General features: G+C 41.6%; 5 protein-coding genes across 12 annotated transcripts; all 5 read right to left on the reverse strand.

Annotated features, from left to right (window-relative positions):
- Positions 1–1,137: 1,137 nt before the first annotated feature.
- On the reverse strand, positions 1,138–3,683 carry LOC116196619 (WAT1-related protein At3g28050-like). Of its 3 annotated transcripts, none has more exons than XM_031526440.1 (7): positions 3,181–3,683; positions 3,037–3,102; positions 2,618–2,731; positions 2,282–2,516; positions 2,045–2,200; positions 1,809–1,960; positions 1,138–1,709 (listed from the first exon to the last, which is right to left on the reverse strand). In XM_031526440.1, exons 1-7 carry the CDS (start codon positions 3,387–3,389, stop codon positions 1,553–1,555), a joined length of 1,089 nt encoding a protein of 362 aa, XP_031382300.1. In that variant the 5' UTR covers positions 3,390–3,683; the 3' UTR covers positions 1,138–1,552. The 3 variants fall into 3 exon arrangements, with proteins under 3 accessions (XP_031382300.1, XP_031382299.1, XP_031382301.1); XM_031526439.1 differs by having other exon boundaries at positions 3,037–3,105; XM_031526441.1 differs by having other exon boundaries at positions 1,546–1,709; positions 1,809–1,902; positions 3,037–3,105.
- A 788-nt stretch (positions 3,684–4,471) lies between these two features.
- On the reverse strand, positions 4,472–7,432 carry LOC116196618 (WAT1-related protein At3g28050-like). 3 transcript variants are annotated; one of them, XM_031526438.1, is made up of 8 exons: positions 7,267–7,432; positions 6,781–7,051; positions 6,570–6,635; positions 6,320–6,433; positions 5,633–5,867; positions 5,388–5,543; positions 5,152–5,303; positions 4,472–5,056 (listed from the first exon to the last, which is right to left on the reverse strand). In XM_031526438.1, exons 2-8 carry the CDS (start codon positions 6,993–6,995, stop codon positions 4,900–4,902), a joined length of 1,095 nt encoding a protein of 364 aa, XP_031382298.1. In that variant the 5' UTR covers positions 6,996–7,051; positions 7,267–7,432; the 3' UTR covers positions 4,472–4,899. The 3 variants fall into 3 exon arrangements, with proteins under 3 accessions (XP_031382298.1, XP_031382297.1, XP_031382296.1); XM_031526437.1 differs by having other exon boundaries at positions 6,781–7,123; positions 7,267–7,415; XM_031526436.1 differs by lacking the exon at positions 7,267–7,432 and having other exon boundaries at positions 6,781–7,224.
- A 2,617-nt stretch (positions 7,433–10,049) lies between these two features.
- On the reverse strand, positions 10,050–18,403 carry LOC116196356 (DNA repair protein UVH3). Of its 3 annotated transcripts, XM_031526030.1 has the most exons (18): positions 18,034–18,403; positions 17,726–17,895; positions 17,536–17,644; positions 17,257–17,322; positions 17,097–17,147; positions 16,910–16,989; positions 16,713–16,830; positions 16,210–16,287; positions 16,058–16,111; positions 15,763–15,947; positions 14,083–15,667; positions 13,455–13,649; positions 13,273–13,358; positions 12,718–12,979; positions 12,474–12,610; positions 12,000–12,084; positions 11,221–11,769; positions 10,050–10,818 (listed from the first exon to the last, which is right to left on the reverse strand). In XM_031526030.1, exons 1-18 carry the CDS (start codon positions 18,370–18,372, stop codon positions 10,309–10,311), a joined length of 4,659 nt encoding a protein of 1,552 aa, XP_031381890.1. In that variant the 5' UTR covers positions 18,373–18,403; the 3' UTR covers positions 10,050–10,308. The 3 variants fall into 3 exon arrangements, with proteins under 3 accessions (XP_031381890.1, XP_031381891.1, XP_031381892.1); XM_031526031.1 differs by lacking the exon at positions 18,034–18,403 and having other exon boundaries at positions 17,536–17,636; positions 17,726–17,866; XM_031526032.1 differs by lacking the exons at positions 17,257–17,322; positions 17,536–17,644; positions 17,726–17,895; positions 18,034–18,403 and having other exon boundaries at positions 16,713–16,822.
- A 1,880-nt stretch (positions 18,404–20,283) lies between these two features.
- Positions 20,284–22,653, reverse strand: LOC116197333 (WAT1-related protein At3g28050-like). 2 transcript variants are annotated; one of them, XM_031527443.1, is made up of 3 exons: positions 21,675–22,653; positions 21,306–21,456; positions 20,284–20,993 (listed from the first exon to the last, which is right to left on the reverse strand). In XM_031527443.1, the coding sequence occupies exons 1-3, from the start codon at positions 21,801–21,803 to the stop codon at positions 20,911–20,913; spliced, it is 363 nt and encodes a 120-aa protein (XP_031383303.1). In that variant the 5' UTR covers positions 21,804–22,653; the 3' UTR covers positions 20,284–20,910. The 2 variants fall into 2 exon arrangements, with proteins under 2 accessions (XP_031383303.1, XP_031383302.1); XM_031527442.1 differs by lacking the exon at positions 20,284–20,993 and having other exon boundaries at positions 21,127–21,456.
- Positions 22,654–22,755: 102 nt separating this feature from the next.
- LOC116197898 (DNA repair protein UVH3-like) lies at positions 22,756–24,393 on the reverse strand. The gene is made up of 4 exons (XM_031528165.1): positions 24,114–24,393; positions 23,523–23,693; positions 23,276–23,412; positions 22,756–22,894 (listed from the first exon to the last, which is right to left on the reverse strand). Exons 2-4 carry the CDS (start codon positions 23,532–23,534, stop codon positions 22,768–22,770), a joined length of 276 nt encoding a protein of 91 aa, XP_031384025.1. The 5' UTR covers positions 23,535–23,693; positions 24,114–24,393; the 3' UTR covers positions 22,756–22,767.
- Positions 24,394–25,444: the final 1,051 nt, after the last annotated feature.

Raw genomic sequence — 25,444 nt, forward strand, 5'->3', positions numbered from 1 at the left:
ATGATTCTTGTTGAATCAGCCACGTGATTACATGTCAAACCTTTCGGAAAATCCCATGTTTCAGACAATAAAATGTATAGACCACAAGATGCACATGTCCTTACTCTGATACTTCATCAGTACCTTTCGTTCATTAATTACCCTCTCCTCATATATAATAAATAAAATCATAATTTTTTTTTAAAAAAAAATGATAAACCAAAGCGACACGAATATGATATCGGGGAACATTCCTTATAGGCCTATACACTTTCCTTTTAGGGTCCCTGTCCTATGAGAAATTATTGCCTCGATTTAGTCCTCCAGATCATCCATGACATGTTTTAAAGCATATACATTGTTGTGAAGTATACAGAACTCGGAATTCTGTCGTCTTTTTACAAGAAGTGGTCTAACTGACCTTTGCGGTCGTTGCTCCAAGTTGTTTTGTGACAATCGAAACTATGACAAAAGGTTCGAATGATTATAACAGATCGGGACACACTCCTGAAGGCAACAAGAAGTAATTAAGCTCTACATGTCAATACTTGAGACAACTGACATCTTGCAGTTCATGTGCAACTACAGAGGAGTTGGCTCATGATTCCAACCGATACGTACTTCGAATAAACAGTTCCTACCGTTCTCGACACCATATTCTGACAATCATTTTGAACTACAGTTTCAAAAATTCTTTAGATCGACAACAGAACAAGTGTGGATCAAAATTAAATCCACTGCAATTTTACAAGGAATCACAGATAAAACGGACCCAAATCTTCTCTCCTGGGCTACATTAAAACGGGCCAGGCTTTCATTTGTACATATCATCTCCCTGTCAATACACACAGACGACATTCACAAAAAATTTCAGGGGTTGCAGTTCGTCAAGAGTTCAAAGTTCGAGCCTTGATACATGGTACGATTGTTGCTCTAGAGAAGGAAAACCCGAGTGTTGATTTTGTCATAACCGTTTCGCACAGTTACCTTGTCGAGACGCAAGCTAAACATTCAATTATCTTTTAATACATGTTCTTATGTCCCATCATGAAGATGTAGTGTGCCCTTTGGAACAAGGCTTCAGATCATCAAGAATAGGCTATTCTTAAAACCGAACTGTTATCTCTACAAAATCTAACGGGAGACCCAGCTCGCGTAGAATGTTAATTATATCAATATAATTAACATATATCTATTATGAGGTCATCTGACATGGCCCTCCGTAGATATATAGATCATGCCCACTATTCATATGATTACAAGCCCATCTTCTGTGTTCCTCGAGAAGAGTCGAGGGAGGAGCCACGTCCTGAGAGCAGCACAATGCTTTTTTACAAGATTGAGCCTGAGTATGAGCACAATGCTTAGCCTAATGACTGCTCGGGTCTTACGGTCACAGGGCAGGAAGACAGCCTGTGTCTAAAGTGAGTGCCTCAACAGGGTCATTTGGACTCTGATCCTTCGGACTAGAGCTCTTCACTAGCTATAGCATATATCCACCAAAAAAATAATAATAATAAATCAGCCCTAGTTCTTCGGGCGTGTTGATAGTTTGGTTCCTTCGGACCGACAGCTAAACCTCATCCGCCTTATAGTTCTGCAGAAGAGGCACTTGGTGGTCGGGCTGGGATCCTGTTCGGCTGGCTGCAAATTCCTCTACCATCTCTTCTTGCACCTTTCCCCAAATCACGGTGTAGAACCCGACACAAATTATCATTGATCCGACAAGGCTGCAAGACCATTGGTTTTGAAAGAGAGCATGGTTATTCATCACTGCAGCATCTCCCTTACTGAGGAGCAAACTTTTTGCTTTAAGTAACTGCTATTACCTTCCCAGGTGGAGAGTGTCGCCAAGGAACACGACACCCATAGCAACGGCAATGGCAATCGATAACGGCTTAAACATTGCAACATAGAATGGACCTTTCAAACGCAGAGCCCAAGTATGAATAGAGAGGTTCAAGCAGCAAACAAACAGTCCCTAAGAAGACATGGGAATCGGACTCAGAAACATAACATGATGTTTAACGGTATCTGTTGCAAAGTAATTCTTCGAGTTTCTTACTGAGCAAAGCACGGAAGCCAATCCTACACCCCTCACTCTCCAAGCATTTGGATTTGGTTCTGCAATGAGACCGACAACAGCGGCAATCAAGGTGGCGCACAAGTTGTAGAGAAAGACCACAATAAGCTCCGCTGGGTAATCCTTCATTATCTGTGCCTGTTCAGTCCACAAAACAATAAGCCAATAAAAATGGGAGTTTTAGATATGTGAATGCTCAGGAAAGCCTCGATCGAGCACCTGAATGAAGTACCAGAGCGTGACTAGTATATATTCGCCAATAAGGAGGATCCCTCCGAGGGTCCAATTCGACTGTGGCAAGTGCAGAGACTGCCTGCGCAAAAAGGATGGCTTCGAACCGAAAATGATCGGCATGCCCTGGTATAGAGTGACCATGAATGCACCCAACATAGACAGTACTGTGCCAATAATCTTCGCTTGACTGCTTCTACTCTTCAAGGACACCTTCTCCATTCTTTTCATAGATAGAAAGACAGAAGAAGCTTTAGTAATCAATGAGAAATCGGCCTTCCGCGAGGGTGTTTTTGGAATTTCAGCTTGGGGGAGAAGAAGAACCTGAAGAGGACGGCAAGGATGAAGGTGAGAGCAGGCATGAGGTTGCTGATGGCGGAAGCAAGCGTTGGAGAGCTGAGGCCGATCCCTGTGTATCCCATTATCTGTGATGAGCTCCTAAAACACCCATAAGAAGCAACCAATTCGATCAGGACCCATCTAAAATCGATAAGCAAGAACCGGGTCTGTCTGTGATGAAAGTTTCTCGAACGAATGAATACATTAGAGCGCCAGGTTACATATGAACCAAGCTGATGGAAAGTGTCACGTCAGTCCGACACAAACACCCTCATAAAAATGTCCTGGTACACTTCTGTTGGAAAGACTTGACACTTTAATGTGATGTGTTGGACAACATTGGCTAGTTCATATTTGACGAGGCGATCTAAGAGTTTGTCTAATGGGATGATATAGCTCCGTACCCGATGAGCCCAAGAAGGCCGATTTGGGACATGATCCTGAGGGTGGGCGGAGGCAGCACCGTTGACCTGCTACAGACGCGACATAGAACCATTGGTTAAGATCTCAGATTTCTCAGCTCATGAAATTTGGTCCGCGGGAAAGACCTGTGGGAGATGAAGGCAGCGGGGAGGAGGGCGGCGGCGCCGATGGCGTAGATGTAGATGGTGAAGACATAGTGGCTCATGCCGCGTCGAGTTGCCGCCTTGAACAGGGTGTTGAGCCCCATATAGACACACTCCCCGGACACCATTAATGAGAATGGTAGCACATCCCTGAAACAGTAATCCCTCCTCCCTTCCCCGGCTGACTCCATTCCCTTTCCTTCCTCCTCGGACAATCACTTATCAGAGTGGTGAGTCTGCAATCAATGGAATAATGATAGAGGAAAGAGGGTGTCCCACTCCTCTGTCTAGTCGTCAATAAATAAGTAGAGTGGCCCCAATCAATGAAGTAAGACAGATTAATCAAGCTACATGGATGGACGAATGATCAAACAGCCGATCATGCTTCTGACTGCCTGGCTCGAGTTACCGTTGCTCGATGCCAGGTCGGCTCACTCAAAATGCGTGCAGCATAGTGCGCTGTCGATCTTTCGGGGTGGCACGAAGATGGAGAGAGAGAGAGACTATTGTGCAACATTTTTTCACTCTTCATGAATTTCTATAGTCACTTTAGTGATTATCGTAAGTGCACTATCCCGATCCACCTTGCAAACTAATCTTGTCTTCTTCGATTTTTCGAATAAGGGGTCACTTGGGTGAGTATATAATATGTTTTTTTTCCCCTTGGATGGTCAGGCCACATGTAGAGATCAAGAAAAGGAGGATTGAGTACGACAGCCATCTTCACCTCAGAGGAACCACATTTTCCTTATTCTTCTATTTAATTTTTGGCAAGACCTTTGTTCTGCTCCAATAATGCACTTGATATTCTAGTCTCTCTATTTGGAGCGGCCGTGTGCCCTTATTCCGAGAACCATTTGCTGGACTGTCCATTGTATTTGTATACTGTCGGATCAACTTTTCGTCAGATAGTAAGTTACTGTCTCTCGGTGCGGAAAGGACTATTACTGGTTATTTTGTTTAATCGTTTTCTTTCATGGTTAACGTTGAATCATTGAATTCTGCTAACCCTATCTGCTCATGCCCATTTATTTTGTTTAATCGTTTTCATTCATGGTTAATGTTGGATCATTCAACTCTGCTAACCCATTCTGCTCGTGCCCATTTACCATACAGATCCTGGTGGAGGATATGAAGCTAGGCTTTGTAGGAACACGAGATGAGATTTTGATTGACGAATACAGTAGGAATGCCCGTGCCAGGGATGATGCATTGAGACCAAAAGCTGGGTTTACCTGGCCCTTTATACAAAGGAACTCGATCTCAGCACTTATACATGTAATGCCATTCTCCTCGAAGATTGATCAGCTAGAAATTGAATTTACATCATTGGTTATATGCTCATCCTGTTGTGGAAATCTCTTCCTTGCCAAGCAGTATTGTCTAATGGTTCCAGCCTTCCAGGCATCACCAGTGCTCAGAATTCTCTGTTTTGCTTTAACCGCAAATCATATTACTTGTTTACAAGGTTAAGCCCGAGCAAAAGCAGAATTTCGTGCCCAATGAGTATTTACAAATTGCTCAGGTTCGGTCTTCATAGGGCACTGGCAACCAGCTCGAGTCCCCAGTGAGAGCCTCAACAGGGTTATTAGGACTCTCCCTTGGGACTGGAACTCTTTAATATCTGTATCCACAAAAATCAGCCCCCAATACTATGCAGCTACGATGGGCATTGATAATTTAGCTCCTCCGGACTGATAGCTAAACCTCGTTGGGTTTATAGTTTTGCAGAAGCGGCACCTTGTGATCGGGCACTGATCCTCTGCTGCTGGCTCCACAGTCGTCTAGCATCTCTTCTTTCACCTTTCCCCACATCACAGTGTAGAAGCCGATGGATATTATCGTCGCTCCAATGAGACTGCAAGACCATCAGATTTCAAACAGGGCATGGTTAGCCTTCGAAACTGCAGCATCTCACTTACTGAGGAAACACTCGTAATTTAACTCTATTACCTTCCGAGGTGAAGAGTGTCGCCGAGGAACATGAAACCCATAGCAACAGCAATGGCGATTGATAACGGCTTAAACATCGAAACGTAGAAAGGGCCTTTCACTCTCAGAGCCCAGGTGTGAACACAGTTGCTCAAGCAGGACATACATAGTCCCTAAAAGGACCGGACGAGAATCAGAACTCAGAAAATAATAATATCTTTCACCTAGTTTGTCAATATTTTTCTAATGAATCTTACCGAGCAAAGAACAGAGGTCAATCCTATACCCCGCACTTTCCAAGCATTCAGACTTGGTTCAGTAATTATGCCGACAATGGCAGCAATGAAGCTCACACACAAGTTGTAGTAGAAGATTACAGTAAACTCTGCCGGATATTCCTTCATTATCTGCGCCTGCAATGAATTCATGAGAAGATGAGTCAATTAGATAAAGTCTTAGGTACTCGCACCGTGGATGCTCGGAGAAAGTATCGATGAAGCACCTGAACGATGTACCATAGGGTAACTAGGATATATTCACCGATAAGGAGAATCCCTCCGATGGTCCAATTTGATTGCTGGGAAAGCAAAGATTGCTTGAGCAGAAGGGATGGCTTCGGACCGAAAATGATTGCCGGGCCCTGGTAGAGAGTGACCACAAACGCGCCTGACATTGACACTATTGTGCCAATAATCTTCGCTTGACTGCTTTTAGTCTTTAAGGACAGCTTCTCCATTCTTTCCGTAGACAATAAAGAGGAGGCAAATAACCCCAAAGAAGCATCAGGAGGTAATGAACCGATAAAAAATCGTTAGCCTAGCTAATTGAATGATTCTTGAGGAATGTTCCGTCCCGTCCCGTCCCGTCCTGTCCCGTCCCAGGTATATCACATCATTGCTAAATTGGCTCCACTAGTGAGTATGGAGGCAATTGCAAGCAAACATCACTAAGAGCAAACTCCGAAAGTGAAAAAAGCACCGAAAACTACTAAGATAGGAAAGGGATTATGGAAGGGACGGGGGCTCCTGCACTTGCAGGCAATCACCCCACTCTCTATTTGCTACTGGACGACTTGCAGAAAGCAACAAGAAATTGACACCCATCGTGTGAAAGATGGACTCAAAATGGCAATTTCATTAGGGGTGCTTCTGTAATTTTCAAGTGGTGGTGGTGGTGGGGAAGGACGAACCTGAAGAGAATGGCAAGGACGAAAGTGAAAGCAGGCAGAAGGTTGCTGATGGCAGAAGCAAGCGTCGGAGAGCTGAAGCTGATCCCCGTGTATCCTATGATCTGTGATGAGCCCCTAAACAGTAAAACACCACAAGAAAGAGGCGAACTTTACTAATTTGCTCCAACAAATCCAGAGACCCATCTGAAATCAAGGAACAAGAAGTCGGTCTGCGATGGCAATCATCACGAATGAATGTGTATTTTAGTACCCGATGAGCCCGAGAAGGCCAATTTTGGCCAGGATCCTAGAGGTGAGCGGCGGCAGTGCCGTTGACCTGCCAAAAACACACACACACACACACACACACAGAGGGAGACAGGGATGATAGAGACAGGAACATTTGTTAGGAAATTATGATCATGCAGAGCAGAGGCAAGACAGAGTAGAGTGAGAAACAGAGAAAGGGGGATATGAGAGACCTGTGGGAGATGAAGGGGGCAGGGAGGAGGACGAGGGCGGCGATGGAGTAGATGTAGACGACGAAGACATGGTAACTCATGCCATGTTCAGTGGCGGCCTTGAAGAGGGTGTTGAGCCCCACATTGAGGCACTCCATGGACACCAATGCAGTGAACGGAAGCACGTCCCTGTAGCAGTAGTCCCTCCTCCGTCCTCCTCCACCTGATGACTCCATCTCCTTTCCTCCTTCCTCAACTCAAGTCAATCTCCTAGGTTGTTGGTGGTGGTGTTCTTGCAGAGATGAGAGAGAGAGAGAGAGAGAGAGAGAGAGAGAGAGAGAGCAGTTGGCAGTGAGGGGTGAGTCTGCAAGCATCAATGGAGTGAAGAAGATAATAGGGAAGAAAGAGGGGCCACTTTAATCAACATCTACTGATTACAGTGCCCGCACGCAAAGAGCTAAAGGAAAAAAGATTAATCAATGTTATAATAGGGATGATCTATCGAACCACTGATCATGCGTCCTACTGTCAATCCGCATCGGTTGATGACTGTTATTGGATGCCTGAGTCTCGGATTTTTCGCATCGCCGTTGAGTGACCGATATTGACAGGGGAGCGACTATGAGTTTTAACTCTGCATGAGCTTCTATAGTCACTTCTAGCGATTATTATTCATAGATCTAACCAACTTTAACTAGATCACGACCCACCCTTATTGGATCGTATAGATATCGGATGCATCGGGAGGACATAGTTTTTTTTTTCTTTTTTTGGGAGTATGAAAGGCATCTACCCGTCAAACCAATTATTTGAGGTTTCTCTCCTTTTTTCTTTTCTTTTTTCTTTTCTTGGCTCGAACCTCTCATTTTCTATTAGATGTGACGAGAGGTTTGTTTACTTTAGTCCAATAATGTGCTTTGTTTATGGGGCCATAAAATGATAATTTACTACTTCTGGTTGGAGACTTGTGTGCTCTAACAAATGAAAGATTATTCGATTCCTTTCAATGAACTGTTTCTTGAGAGAGATTTTTCAGTGATCATATATCTTTGTTACATGGTGTGACAATTACCTATTAATTTAAAATAAATAGAATAATCAGTATTATTCACTTAATTAATTATGATGCGTATTCTTAATTAAAATAATTTTATTGATTATTTTTCTCCTCATTATTATGAGTTATGACCATTTAAAATTTTCTCGTTTCATGTGCATATGTTTCATTTTGGAGATTAAAAAATAAGAAATAAAATGTTATGAACAATTTCATCTATAAAAACCGAATTCGAAATTTCCATATTTCTGTCTGTGGGTAAAGTAAGTGACCATGCACTTAATCGATCCCATCAGTTAAAATGTTTTTGGTAAGTCCCACGGGTAAAAATTAAGTCCTTTTTTTTTCCTAGTCCAATGATGGGTTTCTTCGGAGCATTAATTTCCTATTAAAATAGATCCCATTTTGTCAATGATGTGTAATTTTGGCACTAACCAAAGTGGCGGGTTTCTTTTCTTGTGGGATTTAGCCACGTCATCGCATATCTAACCTTTCGGAAAATCCAACGTTTTGATAGACAGACGACGAAAGGAAAAGAAATTCGCATAGAGCGGGAGAGGTCTCTGATACATATATGATGGACAAAATTATCGCATAGAGCGGGAGAGGTCTCTGATACATATATGATAGACAAAATTATCGGGGTATTTATCTAAAATGGCCTATGATTTGTCCGTTTTGTCCAATCTATCATATATTTTTTTTTGTCAAATCTATCACATGGTTTACTTTTTGTATCAAATCTACCCCGACGTTATCTTTTTCGTCGACATCTAACGGCCGTACTGACGTAGCGCCTACGTGGTAAGTGTGGCCAACTGTCTCTCCACGTGCCACGTCAGCACGGTCGTTAGATGTCGACGGAAAAGATAACGCCGGGATAGATTTGATGCAAAAAGTAAACCATGTGATAGATTTGATAAAAAAAATATAAGATAGATTTGACAAAACGGACAAATCATGAGTCATTTTAAGTAAAAATTCTCAAAATTACCCTTCATTTATTGCCCTCCCCTGACTGGCTCCTCATAAAAATAAATAAATAAATAAATAAGAAAAGATAAACGAAAGCCACACGAATATGATATCAGGGAACGTGCCTTCCACGCGTTCTTTCAAGGGATCGTGTCCTACACACTTTCGTAAAGTACAAAGAGTGATATTCCACCGTCTCTTTAGGAAAGTGGTCCAACCATTTTGTATTGTGGTCGTTTGCTTTCAATTTCTTTTGTGATTAGGAAATTGTGCCCCAAAAAAAAAAATTTAATCTGACGGATACGGAGAACAAATATCAGTCTCTAGAGGCACCCAAATTCGACATGGTAAGACGGGATCAAAATGGATCCTCTGCCGTTCGTACACAGCTACAGAAGACTCGGCTCGCGATCCCGACCAATACGGACCTCGAATAAACCGTGCCAATCGCTTTAGAGCTGCTTCTCTATTACTCTTAAAAATCTCTAGACCAACAAATCAGTGGCGGAGATGTAACCATCTACCGTTTCGCGAGGAGTTACCAGATCGCCCATACGAACCTAACCCGGTCCCTTCCTTTCTTCGTCCTTCTTTTCTCGACTGCATTCTGTGTTTGCTTAGAGCTTTTTAGTTCACTTTCACTTTACCACTGATAAGCTTTTTACTTTAATGGACACTCGCCTAAAACTGGTCTTACACCAAGAAACAGCCATTCATTGCAAGTAACTTTCTTCCCTTTTTCAGCTTTAAGGCATGGCGAGTGCTGGGCCGCATTATACTGGACTGGCCTTTCATTTGCACGTTTCTTCTCCCTAAAGAAAGAAAAACTACCATCGAGGTAGCGGTTCATCCAGCGTTCAAAGTTCGAAAATCAATACATGATAACGTAGCCTGCTCTAGAGACAGAAATCTCGAGTGGCGATACAGTTGTGATCATTTCATGCCAATACCTAATCGAGACAGGAGTGAGATGTTCGTATTCAGCAATACGAAAGCATTTTCTTATGTCGGAAATTTCTGAGCGTCCATTACATGGATGGTTCATATATGAGGGCCATGTGAATGTGGGATGAAATGTGAGGCCACCTCAAGTCATTAATCCAACAACAATCAACAAGCAACAATCAACAATCAGAATAGAGGCCCTTTGAAGAGGGTCACAATCAGCGCAACCCCTACTGCTACGATGGTGCCAGCGGATTTAGCTTGACTGTTTATATCAACATACAATTAACTGCTTATAGCAACATACCATTAATGCATTTAAACACAAACTAACATGAGATAAATTTTAACATTGAAATTTGTACAAAAACTTGCACCTCGATGGGATACATATGACCTAGATGCCTAAATGTAACTTACGAGTTTACAGGACTAAATATTTAAGGCACGCGCATAACTATAGCTTGAAGATCCCAACAGCAAGGCCAGCAGATACATTTACCATGTCGGCCGTGCCTGCGCCGGTTTACAGTGTTCAAAACCCTAGACTAACTCAAGAAAATCTAAAATGTTCAGGTTTTCTTGCGCTTCCTCTTCAAGAAGGGCATAGCGCTCAAAGCTCCTCCAGAGGATATATGTGGATCATCTTTGGTCTTATCCTCACAAACATTAACCTTGCAGAGAGTGCCGGTGCTCGTGGAATTACTAGATTCAAGATTATGCTGAACAGCAGGAGAGCTTGCCGTCACTGGGTCATGAAATCCATCTGCAGTCACCTGAACAGCATCAATATTCCCACCGTTGAATTTGTCTGTAGATTCGAGATTTTGGGAGTTCTCCTCATCCTTTCGTAGGGGAGACTCAGCAGGAGGGCTGCCAGAACCATCAAGATCTGCGTTTGTCTTTCCATCTCCTACACAAAAGCCACCACCTGTTCTGAGATAATCATCCTCTGAAGGACCATCATCACCGCCCTGTCTACCTTGTCCTATATCAGCTTCATCATCTTTAAGGAATGGCCTAGTGCTCTCATCATCTTCCAAGTTTTCCACGTAGTTCACAGCTTTCCTATTACGTCCAGACTGCAGAAGGATGAGGAGTGTCAGTCGAAAATGAACAGAAAAGATACGGTATCTGAATCAGGATAAGTGGAGCAACAATAAATAAAGGTACCAGATGAACCTAGTAAAAATTGAACTGCTTAATAGAGACACTACAGGAGGACCACAGGATTCTCCTTTTTGGTTCGAAGACCCATGGGAATTTAATGAGATTGAATCATCATGACGTAATTTCATCTAAGATAATTTTAGAAGTTATTGCATGGTCCATGGTTTGAAAAATCTTGATTCAGAGTCAAAAAAAGATGTGTTTGAGTGTATAGAATACTTTGTTTATATGAATTAGCCTCCATCTCCAAGCCTCCCTAATGATGAAGTTCTAATCTGGAAAAACGATGTCCAACATAAAAGAATTGAACTTACCCTCCGCACATCTTGCATTCCCTCGAGCTTCTCATCACAGACTTTCAACTCATTGTCATCACTGTTATCATCACCAGAGCTGCCTTCAGATATTCCAGAAGCAGGATCACCTGTCCGGCTTCCTCCTCTTGTCCTCCAGCTTCTCCCGCCACCTCGATCCCTTTTATTTCCATGAGATCTTTTATTGGCTCCTTGACTGCTTTCTGCCAATTTAGGTGTTTCCAAGGAATTTCCTTCAGAATTCACAGGCTGTCCACTGGCTTTCCTTTTCCTTGACTGACCTTGCATCGATCTTCTTGTGGTATTACTACGATTTCCAGCAACAACTTCTTCAGATACGTCAGAAGGTTTCTCTAGTTTATGCTGCTCAAGTTCACCTGCATTTCCTCTTCTTTTCTTTTTATTCTTCGAATTAACTTCAACAGCGTCATCCATTAATTCTGATGATTGTCGTCCAGATATCCCTTTAACAGCCTTTTTTATTCTCTTGCTACGGATCTTCGCAAATCTCTCATTGAAAGTGTAAAATGCTTCCAAGCGCAATTGGGTCTTCATAAAAACCGGTAAGCAAAATAAATCAGCACGAGAATGATATTAAATGAGTAATTCAAGAACTGCAGACTTGCATAATAGAACCAATTTGAGATAAGTACTAAGCAGAGGGTGGAGTCTCTCAGACAGTTTCAGGACGATCGTTCTCCTTTCTTAAACAGAAAAAGATGAACATGTCACAGGCTTCCTATGAGTTTATGAGTGAGGAAGAAAGGTCTAGCACCAACCTCGTGTTTATTGTACTCATTCAGAACAGGAAGTAACAACTCATCTGCCTTCTGGCTATTCCACCCAAACTTTTCCCAGCATAATCTGCACATCCAGATAGTAGTAGTCAGAAGACGTCGCCAGTGCTGCCTCAATTCTTGCTTCAAGAACATGATTAGTAACTAGGAAGAGAGCATTTACAGTCATCAGGACCATGCAACAGATTTGACACAATAAACTTATTCGTACAATCATTGTCAAAAGCAAGAATACTATTTGAGATTCTCAACGAGTAGTCTGCCTCATAACAAAACTATCTGAGACCAGCCATGCATAACAAGATTAGATAAGAGAACAGCGACAGGGGAAAAAAAATGTCCTGCTACTGTATTTAACCAAGCAGCTTTATATAACATATAAATAATAATATGCTCGATCCAAGTTATTTAAAAGTTGCACAAAGTTAAAAGTTGCAAGAGGAAGAATTTACTCACTTGCGTAAAATGAAAATATCTGGCTTTCCCCACAAGAAAGGCTCAGCAGATTTGTCCACTCGAGGAGTAGAATAAGCAGATACTACTGCCTCACTAGGAAAAGACGGAGGAATGTGCCAGTTCTTGCTCACATTTCTCTGAATAAAAGGAATATGGTCAAAGAAACAACGCAATCACACCAACGATTCTTGAGAATACAGCGATTGGAAAGAAATAAAAGAACCAGGTAAGTAAGAGTGCCCACATGTTTCTCCATGAAATACTGCTTTAACTCTTGAACGTTATCGAAATCAGACTGGGAATCATTTTCGTCTTTCGCAGGATTTCCTTCTGTATCGCCCTTTGAACCTCTTGCTCCTCGTTTCCTAGGAGTAGATCCAGCTCGTCTATCAACCTTTCCAAGTATGCTAGCATCTGGCGATTCAATCCACTCACGGAATTTCTGTAGGCCATCTTCCTCCGGGAATGCATTTAAGACCTCGATGGCATTAACGATTCCTATTCCACTGCATTGAGATACATGTCATTGAAGTCTAAAAGAATCCATCAACAAGTCCATTAACAATACAAGCATTTGAAGAAGAAGAAAAAACTGAAGAAAAGTAAAGAAGAGAGGAAGAGACGAAAGTCAATGTCAAACAATAGCTTGCCCCATTACGTTGTTGCCATATATGATATCAAACAGAAGCTCATAGGAAATGGAGACCAGTAGAAACTATCTTAAGTAAAAATGAATGCATGAGAATCACTTGTTCAGAGCCAAAAAAAACTTGTGAAACGACATAATTGCATCCATTACCTGATCCCTTCAGTATAATCACTTCCCAAGAGCATAGCAATCCGAATCAATTTCTCCCTAGATAGACCAAGTTCCTTCTCTATGTCCTGAGAATTTATTAATATACAAGCAACAAATAGTATTGACAAGTAGAAAATAGAAGTGAGGTATAACATATGAACAGAAAATTGTTGGTTGCTAACCTTCATAAAGTAAGTCTCAACATATTTCCGATCATCAAATATATTCTTGTAAACACTTCTTGCCCCAAACAGGAATACATCTGAATCATCAGTCACCACCCCATCAACAAGGTTTGTCAGTTCCAGATATGCACACTGAGCTTCTGCCTCCATTGGCGCAATAATATATGGTAATCCAAACATTTGCAACAGCTCCTATAATTTATGACAAATACACATATTAGTCTAAGGGCAACAAATATAGTAGTTAAAAAACATAATACTATATATATATATATGCATACAGACGCAGGAAGAATTTTAATAATATGTAAATGAGCTCAAACTTAACAAAGAAAGTAATCAGCTATGTTTGATAACTATTAAGTGATTATCAAATAAGAAAATCAATCTCATTGATTAGTCATAATTTGCGTCCTAAATAAATTTAAAGTCCACAAACCACAAGGTTTTTAGCAAAGAGTATTTCTCGTGATAGTGCTCATAGAAAAGTCAATAAAAAGCAGGGGACAAGTAAAAAAAGCCAAGCACACAAGTCTCTGAAGGTAAACGAATCATTTTGTGCTGCATTCAGTTAATAGCAACAAGCATATAGATCTGCAAAAGGTGGAAATGAATTAAGCAAAACCTGGCATTCTGTGAACATTTCGCGGTTAATGGATTCTGCATTTCTTTCAAGCTTCTTCTGCTCATTACCAAGATCTATACATTCTTGACTCAATTTCCGCATTTCCTCCTCCAAACTAGATTTAGTGATATCAAACTGTGCATCTCCATTGGTTTCAACCACAAATTCCTCCGCACTCTGCAGCTTTCCTAAGAAATCATCCCTATGATTGCCATCAGCAGTTTGCTTTACATTGACATCATTCCCTGATGCAGATGACCCCAACAATTGAGCCTCAAGGTTAGTTCTTTCAGTTGTCAGATGTGACAATACTGCCTTGGTATTATGCATCTCAGCAGAAGTCTGATAATATATGTTGGGAATAATCATTACCGGTCCATCGGCAGAGGCAGGTGCCCCGCCCCTCTCAGATGAAACATTTAACAAGTCTTGTGCATTCAAATTTGCAGTATCTGGTTCCGTTGGAAGCGATGTGCATGATAAGAGTTCACTCTCAGGCAGATTCCCATTTTCATCAGTATCTTCCTTTGAAAGTTGAACAGAAGAACCTTCTAGTATTCCACATGATTCCTCCCTTTCTAGGATGTTGGTTCCATCTGCAGAGTTGCTTTTTACTGCATCATCTTTTGCTTCAGAACCTGACTCCGTAATATCCTCTGGTAAGGTATGTTGCCCATCTACAGTCTTTTGTGAAGCTGATAATAGAATGTGCTCACGACTATTCACTCCATAACTTTGCTGTGTCTCATCCTTGCTTGACATAACACTAAACCTTTTATCTTCCAGACTTCTCCTTATGGCCTCCTGCAACTCAGCATCTTCTTCTAAAGATCCTTTAGAAGCTGGTTTGTCAGAAGATGCTTTACTGGAGAAGAGGTTCTCTTTTGGGCTAGTAGAAACCCCTTCCTCCCATTCCACTTCACTCTCATCACCTATGCAGCCACTGTCATGAACAGACTTGGTTTCTACTTTACCATCCTCAGAAATTCTATCCACCTGTCCTTCCTCCCAGTCAACATCTGAAGCAGTCTCTAAAGACTCTGCGGCACATGGAATTTTGTCAGAAGATGAAACTTTCAATGAGCTTCCTCCTACTAAGTGAGCAAATAATTCCTCATCACCATCTGGAACATTGATATCTCCATCATCTTCAAAAGATATCTGAATGGAAGACTCATTTCCAAACATAGAGGGCTCATTTCTCTCATTTAGGTCCACGGACTTACCATTACCATTATCTGAAGCTTCTGATGAACTTTTATTTCTCGCTAACCCACTCGTATGCGACTCAGAAGGAGCCTGGTCCTGCTCAATCTCTTTCATCAAGTCTAAGTTCCTCTGAAGATCTCGGGTCATACGAATTCCCATCGCCCTCACTCTACTAACCCGGATATGTCCCCTCTCATCTAGAAAAGTTTGAACCCCATCATCAAGAGCCTTTTTGTACTTGTCTGGAGCCAATTCTGACGCCGTCTTAGACTTGCTAGTTGATGGAAAAGTACCAAGGGAACTTGAAGAAGGATTCTCCCTCTGCTCTGGATTTTGTCCATCCTTGTTCTTCTGAACTCCAGCGGATGCTAGCACTCTGACATTTTCAAGCATGTGATGAAGACAAATTAATACCCTCCCCAGCACAAATGTGCCTGAAAGTAGACACACATAACAAGGATAGATATTTACTTTTTATTCCCAGTAAACGATGAGGAGAATATGAATTCTTTGTTGGCTTCTGAGGCTATTCTTGAAGTCCGCACACCACCTACCCCAATTCCAGCAGCAGCTTTCTGCACTTGATTTATTTCCCGACGAAGAGCAACAGCCTTAAGGTATGACTGTATTTGTAACTCGGAAAATTTTTCAGGAGCCTGTTTTATACCATAACAAAACCACTTCAGCAAAATACACTTTCTTTCTGAATGATGCCTTCACATATAAGCAATCAATGGGCAATATACTGGGCCCATCAGGGACAAACCTTTTTAACTTCCTGATACTTCTGCCTATTTTCTGCCATTTGCCTCTCTTTCATCTAAGAAAATTAAAAATATTAGAATTATATGAACAAATGAAGGAATAATAAATCATACATTCAAGAGAAATCTTGTATCGACATTCAATTGCACTAACCTGTGCAAAAAGATCAAGCCTCATTGATATAGGCAGAGAATCTAATACATCACGATCGACAATTCCTTGCATTTCTAGCTGCAGTACAAAGAAGAAGCAACCAACAAAAATTCTTACACATCAGAACAAACAACAGTAAACTTTCAGGCGTCAACACAATTATAGAACAAGTTTCATCTCCAATCTTTTTACCTCAATGGTTACAGGTAAAAGATCATAGAATCATTAAACAACAATGGCATGTACAGCGTGTGGTCTCTTCCCCAAAACAAAGTATTTCAATTTCAGAGAGCTTAATGTCATTTTGAGACTTGTAGCCCCGAGATCTCAATAGCATGCAATGAACTGCCTAAATAGTGCCATGTATTATATACACATAAAGGATACAATTATCATGTTTCCAAAGACAAAATAAAATATTAACTAGAATAACTAACATACCCATCAATGATAACATGAATCGCATCCAGTTTACTACCTATATTAATGAAGGCCATGCTTACCACAATCATCTCTTCATCTGCATCATTATCTTCTTCATCAGAAAGAGCTGTGGCAGAAGATGTTGACGCATTATTAAAAAGACTGCCACCTTCTTCGACCAGTATGGAAGCTGCAAGCCTGAAGCAATCCATCAGCATTGCCAAAATAGCTGAAACACTGACACATACCATAGCAAGTAAACCAGCATACTGCTTACATTGCATCCAGCTTCTCCTGCTCGTGATTCCTTGATACTGCTTCCTTTCCTTCTGAATCACTTAATAAAATGTTTTTCCCCTTCAAGCCAAAAGGACAGAAAAAAATTAGCTGTAACAATTTGTAATCATAACCAGCACCACTCCCTCTACTTAAAATGAGCATGGCTACAATAACAGCAAACATACTCTATCAGCCTGTTGAATATTCAAATTTTTGGCTGTGGACCTCCCCCTCATCTGCAAATTAAAAACAACAATCAACATGAACCCGCAAAAGATGCATATATCGTAGGGCTGAGAATTTTAGTTAGCAGGCATAAACGTTATAACTAATTTTCCGAATTACCTGAGCAAGAAGATCAGGAGGCAGAGCATCCAGCAATGCAGGATCAACCTCTCCAGTAATTTCAGGCTGAAAAGACAACATAGTGCAGATAAGTACTAAAAGCAGCATCCTGTGCAGAAATCTTACAGCAACATAGAAAATCTTCAGAGCCGAAATGGCGTGAAGGTGGGGAAAACGGCAAGTTGAAGGGAGAAACATGGGAAAGCAATAAGAACATGTAATTGAGCGTAAGGCGGAGTCCCAGTAGCAAAGTAAGACGTCTTGAAATATCAAACTCACCAAAATAATCTCTACATTTTCATCATCTTCCTCGGACTGGACAGCATTGGATGTGGAGGTCCCCTTTGCCAATGCCCCTTCCTCCTCCGCAGCAATGGACGCTGCCAACCTAAACCAACTCGTCAGTACCGTAACAGAAAGTAATCAAACCTCTCAAGCGAGAAACATAAAACATCAAGAGCACGCTTACATCTCATCTAGCATTTCCTGATCATAACCCCTCAAAGTCCTGCCATCGTCTTCAGGGTGATCGTTCGGAACCTCGGTTTTCTCAGAGACAACTTTCTTACCCTTGGAATCATTCATCCGTCTCTGATTCTCTATATCGTTCGCCAACTCCTTCAGTCTCAATGACTTAAGCTGCCACAGGAATAACAGCAAGCAAAGCAGATCATCATGTACAAGACAACAAGGGGAGAAAGTTTCACTCCATTGACATGGCGATGGAGCAGAGGAAAGGTCAACTAAACCACAGCCCTAACAGATTAACGGACTCACATGATTGAGGAGCAACTTCTCGGCCGTTTTCCGGATTTTGGCCTGGGCATTCTCCCGCTGCCTCCGGCGAGCGATTACAGTGCGCCTCTTGAGGGCCGGCGTGCCACCGTCGAAGACGAACACGGGCTTGGTCCTGAGGAACAGGAGCTTGCAAATGCGGCGGAAGAACCCGAGCAGGTGGGCGTTCCGCACCATCTCCCCCTTCTCGTCTCGCATCGCCTTCATGAACTGGACCAACCATATGCTCGCGTCGATGGCGAGCTTCTTTCCGGCGAGGGTCTCGACGGACACACGGCGGCCGACGGGGGCCAGTAGCTCCCACAGACCTTGAACTCCCATATTTTCTGGCGTTTGCTTTGCTTAGTTTCGCCTCCCCTCCGATTTTTGATTCGGTCAGCTTTTATAATGTCCAACCACACGCCTTGACCTTGAGATGGGCCGGGCTTGGACCAGAACTCTTGGGCCGATCCATCAATGTCCAGCACAAAATTTTATGGGGTAAAGCCTAGGCCCATTTTTCCTTTCTTACGCGAAATGGTTCACATAATACGTACTTGCGTAGCCGTCACCACGCCTGATAGGCCTTTCCTCTCTCCGTAGATGTGATATCTGAATTTGCAGCAAACACCACACAGTCGAGGGTCAAGCACCCTGTCGATGTCGTTAAATAAATATCGCTTATAACATAGCATTTGTTACAACAATGTATGAACTGACAGTATTGTCCTCGGGAGACCAACATAAACACATGGGGCCTGACATAGCATCCGCACACCGCACCGAACCCATGAACTGGTCTCTCCATGGCCCCTCGTGATTGCAATGTCCTCGAGTAAGGCTCGTTTTCAACTCATCATTCCCCTAGATCGTCTTATGAGATGCCAATAGCAAAACAGATATTAAGATGGAAGAAGGGATTGGTCTACAATAAGTAGAATTGAAATTATATGTATGGTACATGAAATAAAATTACTTGTATTTTTTCGAGTAAATAACTTGATCTTAAATAATTTACTTGGTTTTTACATAATTTATTTGAATTATAATAACTAAATTACATGAGAATTTTCAAGTAAATTCATGTATGTACCGTGGATGCATCTGGAGTGCATGCATGTATCATAGGAGCAAGTCATGATGAGATGATGATGATGATGTCTTGCATCGTTCACCTAACGGCCGGTTTCGTCCTGATCGCAAACCTTTTTCCCCTCGCCAGTTCTGCCTTTTGTACTCATTTGGTCCATCAAAGATGATGCTATGCGCGATTGCCCCGCAGTCTTCTCTCTGTCTCCAGGTTTCGTCATTTTCTTTTAAAATACTAGTTCGAAATTTTAAAAACAATTTTTAGTTCATTATAATTTTAGCATTTATGGTCGAAAAATTGGAGGAGGATATTAAGAAAAATAATAGAACGTGTAACATGAAGAGCGTTATTGAAGGAAAAAGAGAACTACGACGAAATGGGAAAAAATAACTAAAATTGAGGACCAAAAGTTGATTTTTTTCTAATAGAAAATTGAATAAAATGATTGAAATAGAAAAGTAACCAAAAGAACAGGATGAAAACGAATAAAAAAAAAGCAAGTGGGCTAAAAAGGAAAAGCGCCCAAAGATAGTGGGTTAAAAGTGTAGTTTTCCCAAATGTATACCGTGCAAAGAATAATCTTTCAACCCAATTTGAAAGTCTTGAAAACAGAAAAATCGATTTCTTCATGACTATGCTTTTTATTTTTTTTCCTATGCAAAATCAAAATTGGCATGATTCTTCAGCAGGTTGCACTGAAGCACACAGTATTGACGAAGAAAATATGCATTGACCCTCGTCTCATTGCAATGTGTTCCTCGTCTATGAGAGCTATCTTCCAATGCATGAATGATCTGCATATATTTTTGTTACTTGGATGATCAATTGGGACCTATTCTTAGTTAGGTAGGATATATAAGTCTAGGGGAGCAGAGGACAGCCTAATCCTATATACCAGTGAATATATACTTAAAAGCTTCTTGATGATGGCCGCCTTGTACGAGTACGAGCTATTAGATTCAGTTTGTCATGTCACAACACACACATTGGTGTGGTTGGGACCGTAGGCTAGGAGACCCTCCTCGACTTAATTTTGAAATGCCAATGGAGGTCCATATATAGATAGTTCCAAAATAGATGTAGTTACACCCTCTGCATGCATTGGTGATATATATTTATCATCATCGATCCAACTCCGACCATCACGGAGAATGATAGAACCTGCAAGCTCTGCGGGTCAAAGACCAGACAGATCTTTGTTGAACAGATTTAATCACTAATTGCCAACACATTGTGCTGTTCACCAGAAACACTCTTTTAAGTACAGTTCTCACCTAAATAATACTCATTCCATGTGAGCACCTAATCGAGACTGGAGCAAAATCTTAAGCAGTACGAAAGCATTTTCTTATGTCGGAAAATTCTATCGTTCATTACGTGGATGGTTCATGAGGGCCATGCGATTTTTTTTTCTTTTTTTGGCCTCGGCCATGTGAATGTTGGATTAATGTGAGGACACCCCAAGTTGTTAATCTAACAACAATCAACGGTTCATGAAGCCGTCCATGGCATGGACAGCTGTATTTCTCTCTTATGTCCCGTCATGAGATTGCTTATGTTTCTTTTGAATCTTGGCTTCTCTTCTGATGACTGTATACTTCAAGCAAAGCTAAGAATCCGGTATCCTTTGGGTATCACAGAAGCATACGAAATGCCAAAACCCCTGCTTTTTTTTCCTTTTTTTTTTTTTTGGTCTCTTCCCTTCAGTTCAGTTCCTCGTAAATTTTCCTCAAACCGCACCATTGGCGATGTCTTTCAGAAGAGGAATTCTTTCAGTCGAAGATCCCGCACTAAGGAATATTTGACTTGTCCCGAAGAGCACAATTTTCTTTGACTTGTCCCCGCATCAGGGCATAAAACCCAGCTACGATCACTGCAGACAAATATTACTTTCATAACTAAGAGAAAGGCAGCATCCCGACCAGATTGATCGTGAACCAGGTCATGCCCAAAATTAAGCCAGCTTGAAATCATACGGGAGATTCAGCTAGGTGTAGAATGTCATTTTCTCAATGATGCTCATCTATCTACAATGTAATGTAAACCTTGATGATGAATGTCGATGTTATCTTTTACAGGTCTATTCTTTTTTCCATACCAGTGCCGAGGGGCTGCTTCACCCAATTCAACTCACGGCCGTAATTTCTTGCAGGATCCATTGATTTAAATAAAAGAGTAAAAGTACCTTCCAGGGTGAAGAGTGTCCCTAGGAAAATGACCGTCATGACCACAACAATGGCAATCCCCAAGGGCCTGAACATGGCCACATAGATTGGGTCCCTCTTACGCAAGCACCATGTATCGACATAGGCCGTGACGACGTTCCCGACTATTGCCTGCATTGCATCCGTTTTAGGCAGGTAGTTCTTGATAAGTCGGTACACATTAGAAGCAGCTCGCTATATGTGCTGCAAAGTTGTCCAGATATTTCGAAAATACATGAATATATTATTACAGCTCTAGAATAAAAGGCACTATCCAGAGTGCATCGGCTTACTATGTTTTCATCTATATATAAAACAAGAAAGGATAACACAAAATGCAGTTATTTTACCATGCATACAACAGCGGCAATCTCAATCCCCGACCTCAACTTCCAAGCCTCTGGATATCTTTCAGCAATGAGCGAGAATATCATGCACTGCAATGTTAGGCACAAGGTCCCGAGAAACACGACCGTCATTTCTTCCGGCTACTCCTTGATAGTTGCAGTCTAAAGAAAAATTTCACTGTTCAGTATAAGAAACTGCAGTTTAAATTTGTAGAGGGTCACGATCAGCGCAACCCCCTCTGCTACGATGGTGCCAGCAGATTTAGCTTGACTGCTTCAATATCCTCGAGTCTAGCTTCTTCATCCTGTAAGAGGTAAGCATCATTTAAAATGATTAGGTTAACACCCCACGCATTAGCAGAAACCCTTGTAGGGAGGGAGATCACATGCAGTTTATAAAAAGCTACGACTAGCAGTAATCCTCAGGCATTGACAGGGTTATACTCCAAAGTACATACACTAGTGTACGTCTGTTGTTGTGGATATTTGTATACAGAAGGGATTAGCTGTGAAAATAAAGGCTCTATGCCAATTGGGATTCTTTGTCCTATCTACTGCAAGGAAACTACACGCATTACTAATAAAACTGCCACAATATTATATACTGGGCACAATGGGCAATGAGCCTGAGGCCAATTTATATATTGAGAATATTTTTGTTTTAATATTTTCATCATTGGATTCAAGCGATAGGTGTAGGTCAACCAACCTGAAGATGACTGCAAGCACAAAAAGTACAAATTGGAATCAGATTCGCCATAGCTGAGGAAAGAGTTCGCAAGCTAAACTTGATACCTGTGAGAAATAAGATCTGTGCCAAATTCCGCACAATCACACATTGGACCGTAGTATTGTCCTTGCTGCATTGACTGAGAAATAAGAGCAGTTATTTTGGAGATTACCCCAACAGCCCAAGGAGGAAAAATCGCAAGAGAAGTGCCCGGGTGAGTGGAGGAGCTCCCCTATATCTGCAAAAGAACTGCAGACTTGCATAATAGAACCAATTTGCGATTAGTACTAAGCAGAGGGTGGAGTCTCTCAGACATATTTTCAGGACGATCATTCTCCTTTCTTAAACGGAAAGAAGATGAACATGTCACAGTCTTCCTATAAGTTTATGAGTGACGAAGAAAGTTCTAGCACCAACCTCGTGTTTATTGTACTCATTCAGAACAGGAAGTAACAACTCATCTGCCTTCTTGCTATTCCACCCAAACTTTAATCTGCACATCCAGATAGTAGTAGTCAGAAGATGTTGCCAGTGCTGCCTCAATTCTTGCTTCAAGAGCATGATTAGTAACTAGGAAGAGAGCATTTACAGTCATCAGGACCATGCAACAGATTTGACACAATAAACTCATTCATACAATCAGTGTCAAAAGCAAGAATACTATGCGAGATTCTCAACAAATAGTAAACAAAACCATCTGAGACCAGCCATGCATAACAAGATTAGATAAGAGAACAGCGACAGGGAAAAAAAAGATGTCCTGCTACTGTATTTAACCAAGCAGCTTTATATAACATATAAATAATAATATGCTCGATCCAAGTTACTTAAAAGTTACACAAAGTTAAAGTTGCAATAGGAAGAATTTACTCACTTGCGTAAAATGAAAATATCTGGCTTTCCCCACGAGAAAGTCTCAGCAGATTTGTCCACTTGAGGAGTAGAATAAGCAGATACTACTGCCTCACTAGGAAAAGATGGAGGAATGTGCCAATTCTTGCTCACATTTCTCTGCATAAGAGGAATATGGTCAGAGAAACAATAAGACGATCGCACCAACAATTCATGAGAATAAAACGATTGGAAAGAAATAAAAGACTCGGGTAAGTATGAGTGCAGACCTGTTTCTCCATGAAATGCTGCTTTAACTCTTGAATGTTATCAAAATCTGAGTGGGAATCATTTTCATCATTTGCAGGATTTCCTTCTGAATCGCCCTTTAGTTGTGGCTCTGTTATATTTGTGGATGTCACCTGATGCTGTCATCAACTTCATCAATATCATACTGCGGCCTGTTTCATATAATATGTTTTAGTAAGTGGAAATTACTCACGTGCATAGCCTCTTTTTTTTTTTGTGCATGAATATCCTTAGCCTATTAACTGAGATTAAATGTCATTCTGGAGTTGGGCCAGAGCAGGAGATAGTTTCAGTTGCATTGTGGGTAAAGTCAGTACATGGGAAACTCAATTAGCTATTGAGTCATAAGCTCATGGTTTTATATATATATATATATATATATATATTTGTACCTAACAGACAACAGTAACCCGTCAGGCATTAACACAATTATAGAAAAAGTTTCATATCCAATCTTTCTATCCCACTGGTTACGGGTAAAACATCATAGAATCATACAACAACAATGGCATGTACCAAACATGGTCTCTTCCCCAAAACAAAGTGTTTCAATTTCAGAGAACTGGACCAACCATATGCTCACGACAATGGCGAGCTTCTTCCCGGCGAAGGTCTCGACAGACACACAGCGGCCAACAGGGGCCAGAAGCTCCCCAAAGACCTTGAACTCCCATGTATCTGGCGTTTGCTTTGCTTTGCTTTGCTTCGCCTCCCTTCCCATTTTTGATTCACTCAGCTTTTACAATGTCCAACTACACGCCTTGACCTTGAGATGGGCCGGCTTGGACCGGAACTCTTGGGCCAATCCATCAATGTCGAGCCCAAAATTTTAAGGGGTAAAGCATAGGCCCATTTGTCCTTTCCTATGCGAAATGGTTTGCACAATACGTAGCCGACGCCACCACCTCGACAAGGTCGGCGGTAGACCATTTCCTTTCTCATTTGACATCATATCCGACTAAACGGCCGTCTATCTTGTAAAATAAATATCGCTTATAACATAACATTTGTTACAACACTATGCGAACCGACAGTATTGTTCTCAAGGGACCAATATATACACATAGGGCCTTACATAGCTTTTGCACGTCGTACCAAACCCACAAGCTGGTCTCTCCACGAGCCCCTGTGGATTATTTGCAATTGACCTCGAGGCTTTTCTTGTCATTCCTCAACTTCTTACTATGAAATGCCAATTGAAAAACAGATGTTAAGACGGAACAAGACATGATGAGATGATGATGGCGTCGTGCCTCATTCACCTGACCTCAACCTGTTTCCCCTCAACAGTTCGGCCTTTTGTACTCATTTGGTCCATCAAAGAATGATCATCACTGTCATCTCAATAACCTTTCACCGTCTCCTCCATTTAGCCGGCTAAATCTCGATATAGCCTCAATTTATCGATTGAGATTAATTCTAATTTAGATATTATTTTATTGTGACTGTGAAGTATTTTCAATACGTTTTCAATTCCTACATTGCATGTAAAGTCTATCCAATGATTGCATAATTTATTAACTATATCTCGCACTATATCTTACTGTATAATCTGCCATCAAAAACTCAATAAGTTTTGACTAATCCATATCAACCGGAGTCAGCCTACTAAAAATAAAATTCTCCGAGCATGCGTCGACTCTTGTGATTGCATGATCGAGATATGATACCGACACGTAGTGGTCCACCGGAAGGGGCGACGTACGGGATCACGCCTCCCCTCTTGGTGGCGCGGAGGGGACTTTCGAAAGAGAGAGAGGGAGGGGGAGGGGGAGGGGGAGGCCAGGCCCACCTTGAAAGTTGAAACCCACAATTAAAATTTTGGCTCTAAGTGTGTCTGATCCCCCGCAGTTGACCAAACCCCAACCCCCACGCGCAACCCCACGGCACGTGTGGGCCCTTC

Source organism: Punica granatum, chromosome 2, assembly GCF_007655135.1.
Source record: "Punica granatum isolate Tunisia-2019 chromosome 2, ASM765513v2, whole genome shotgun sequence".
NCBI lineage: Eukaryota > Viridiplantae > Streptophyta > Magnoliopsida > Myrtales > Lythraceae > Punica > Punica granatum.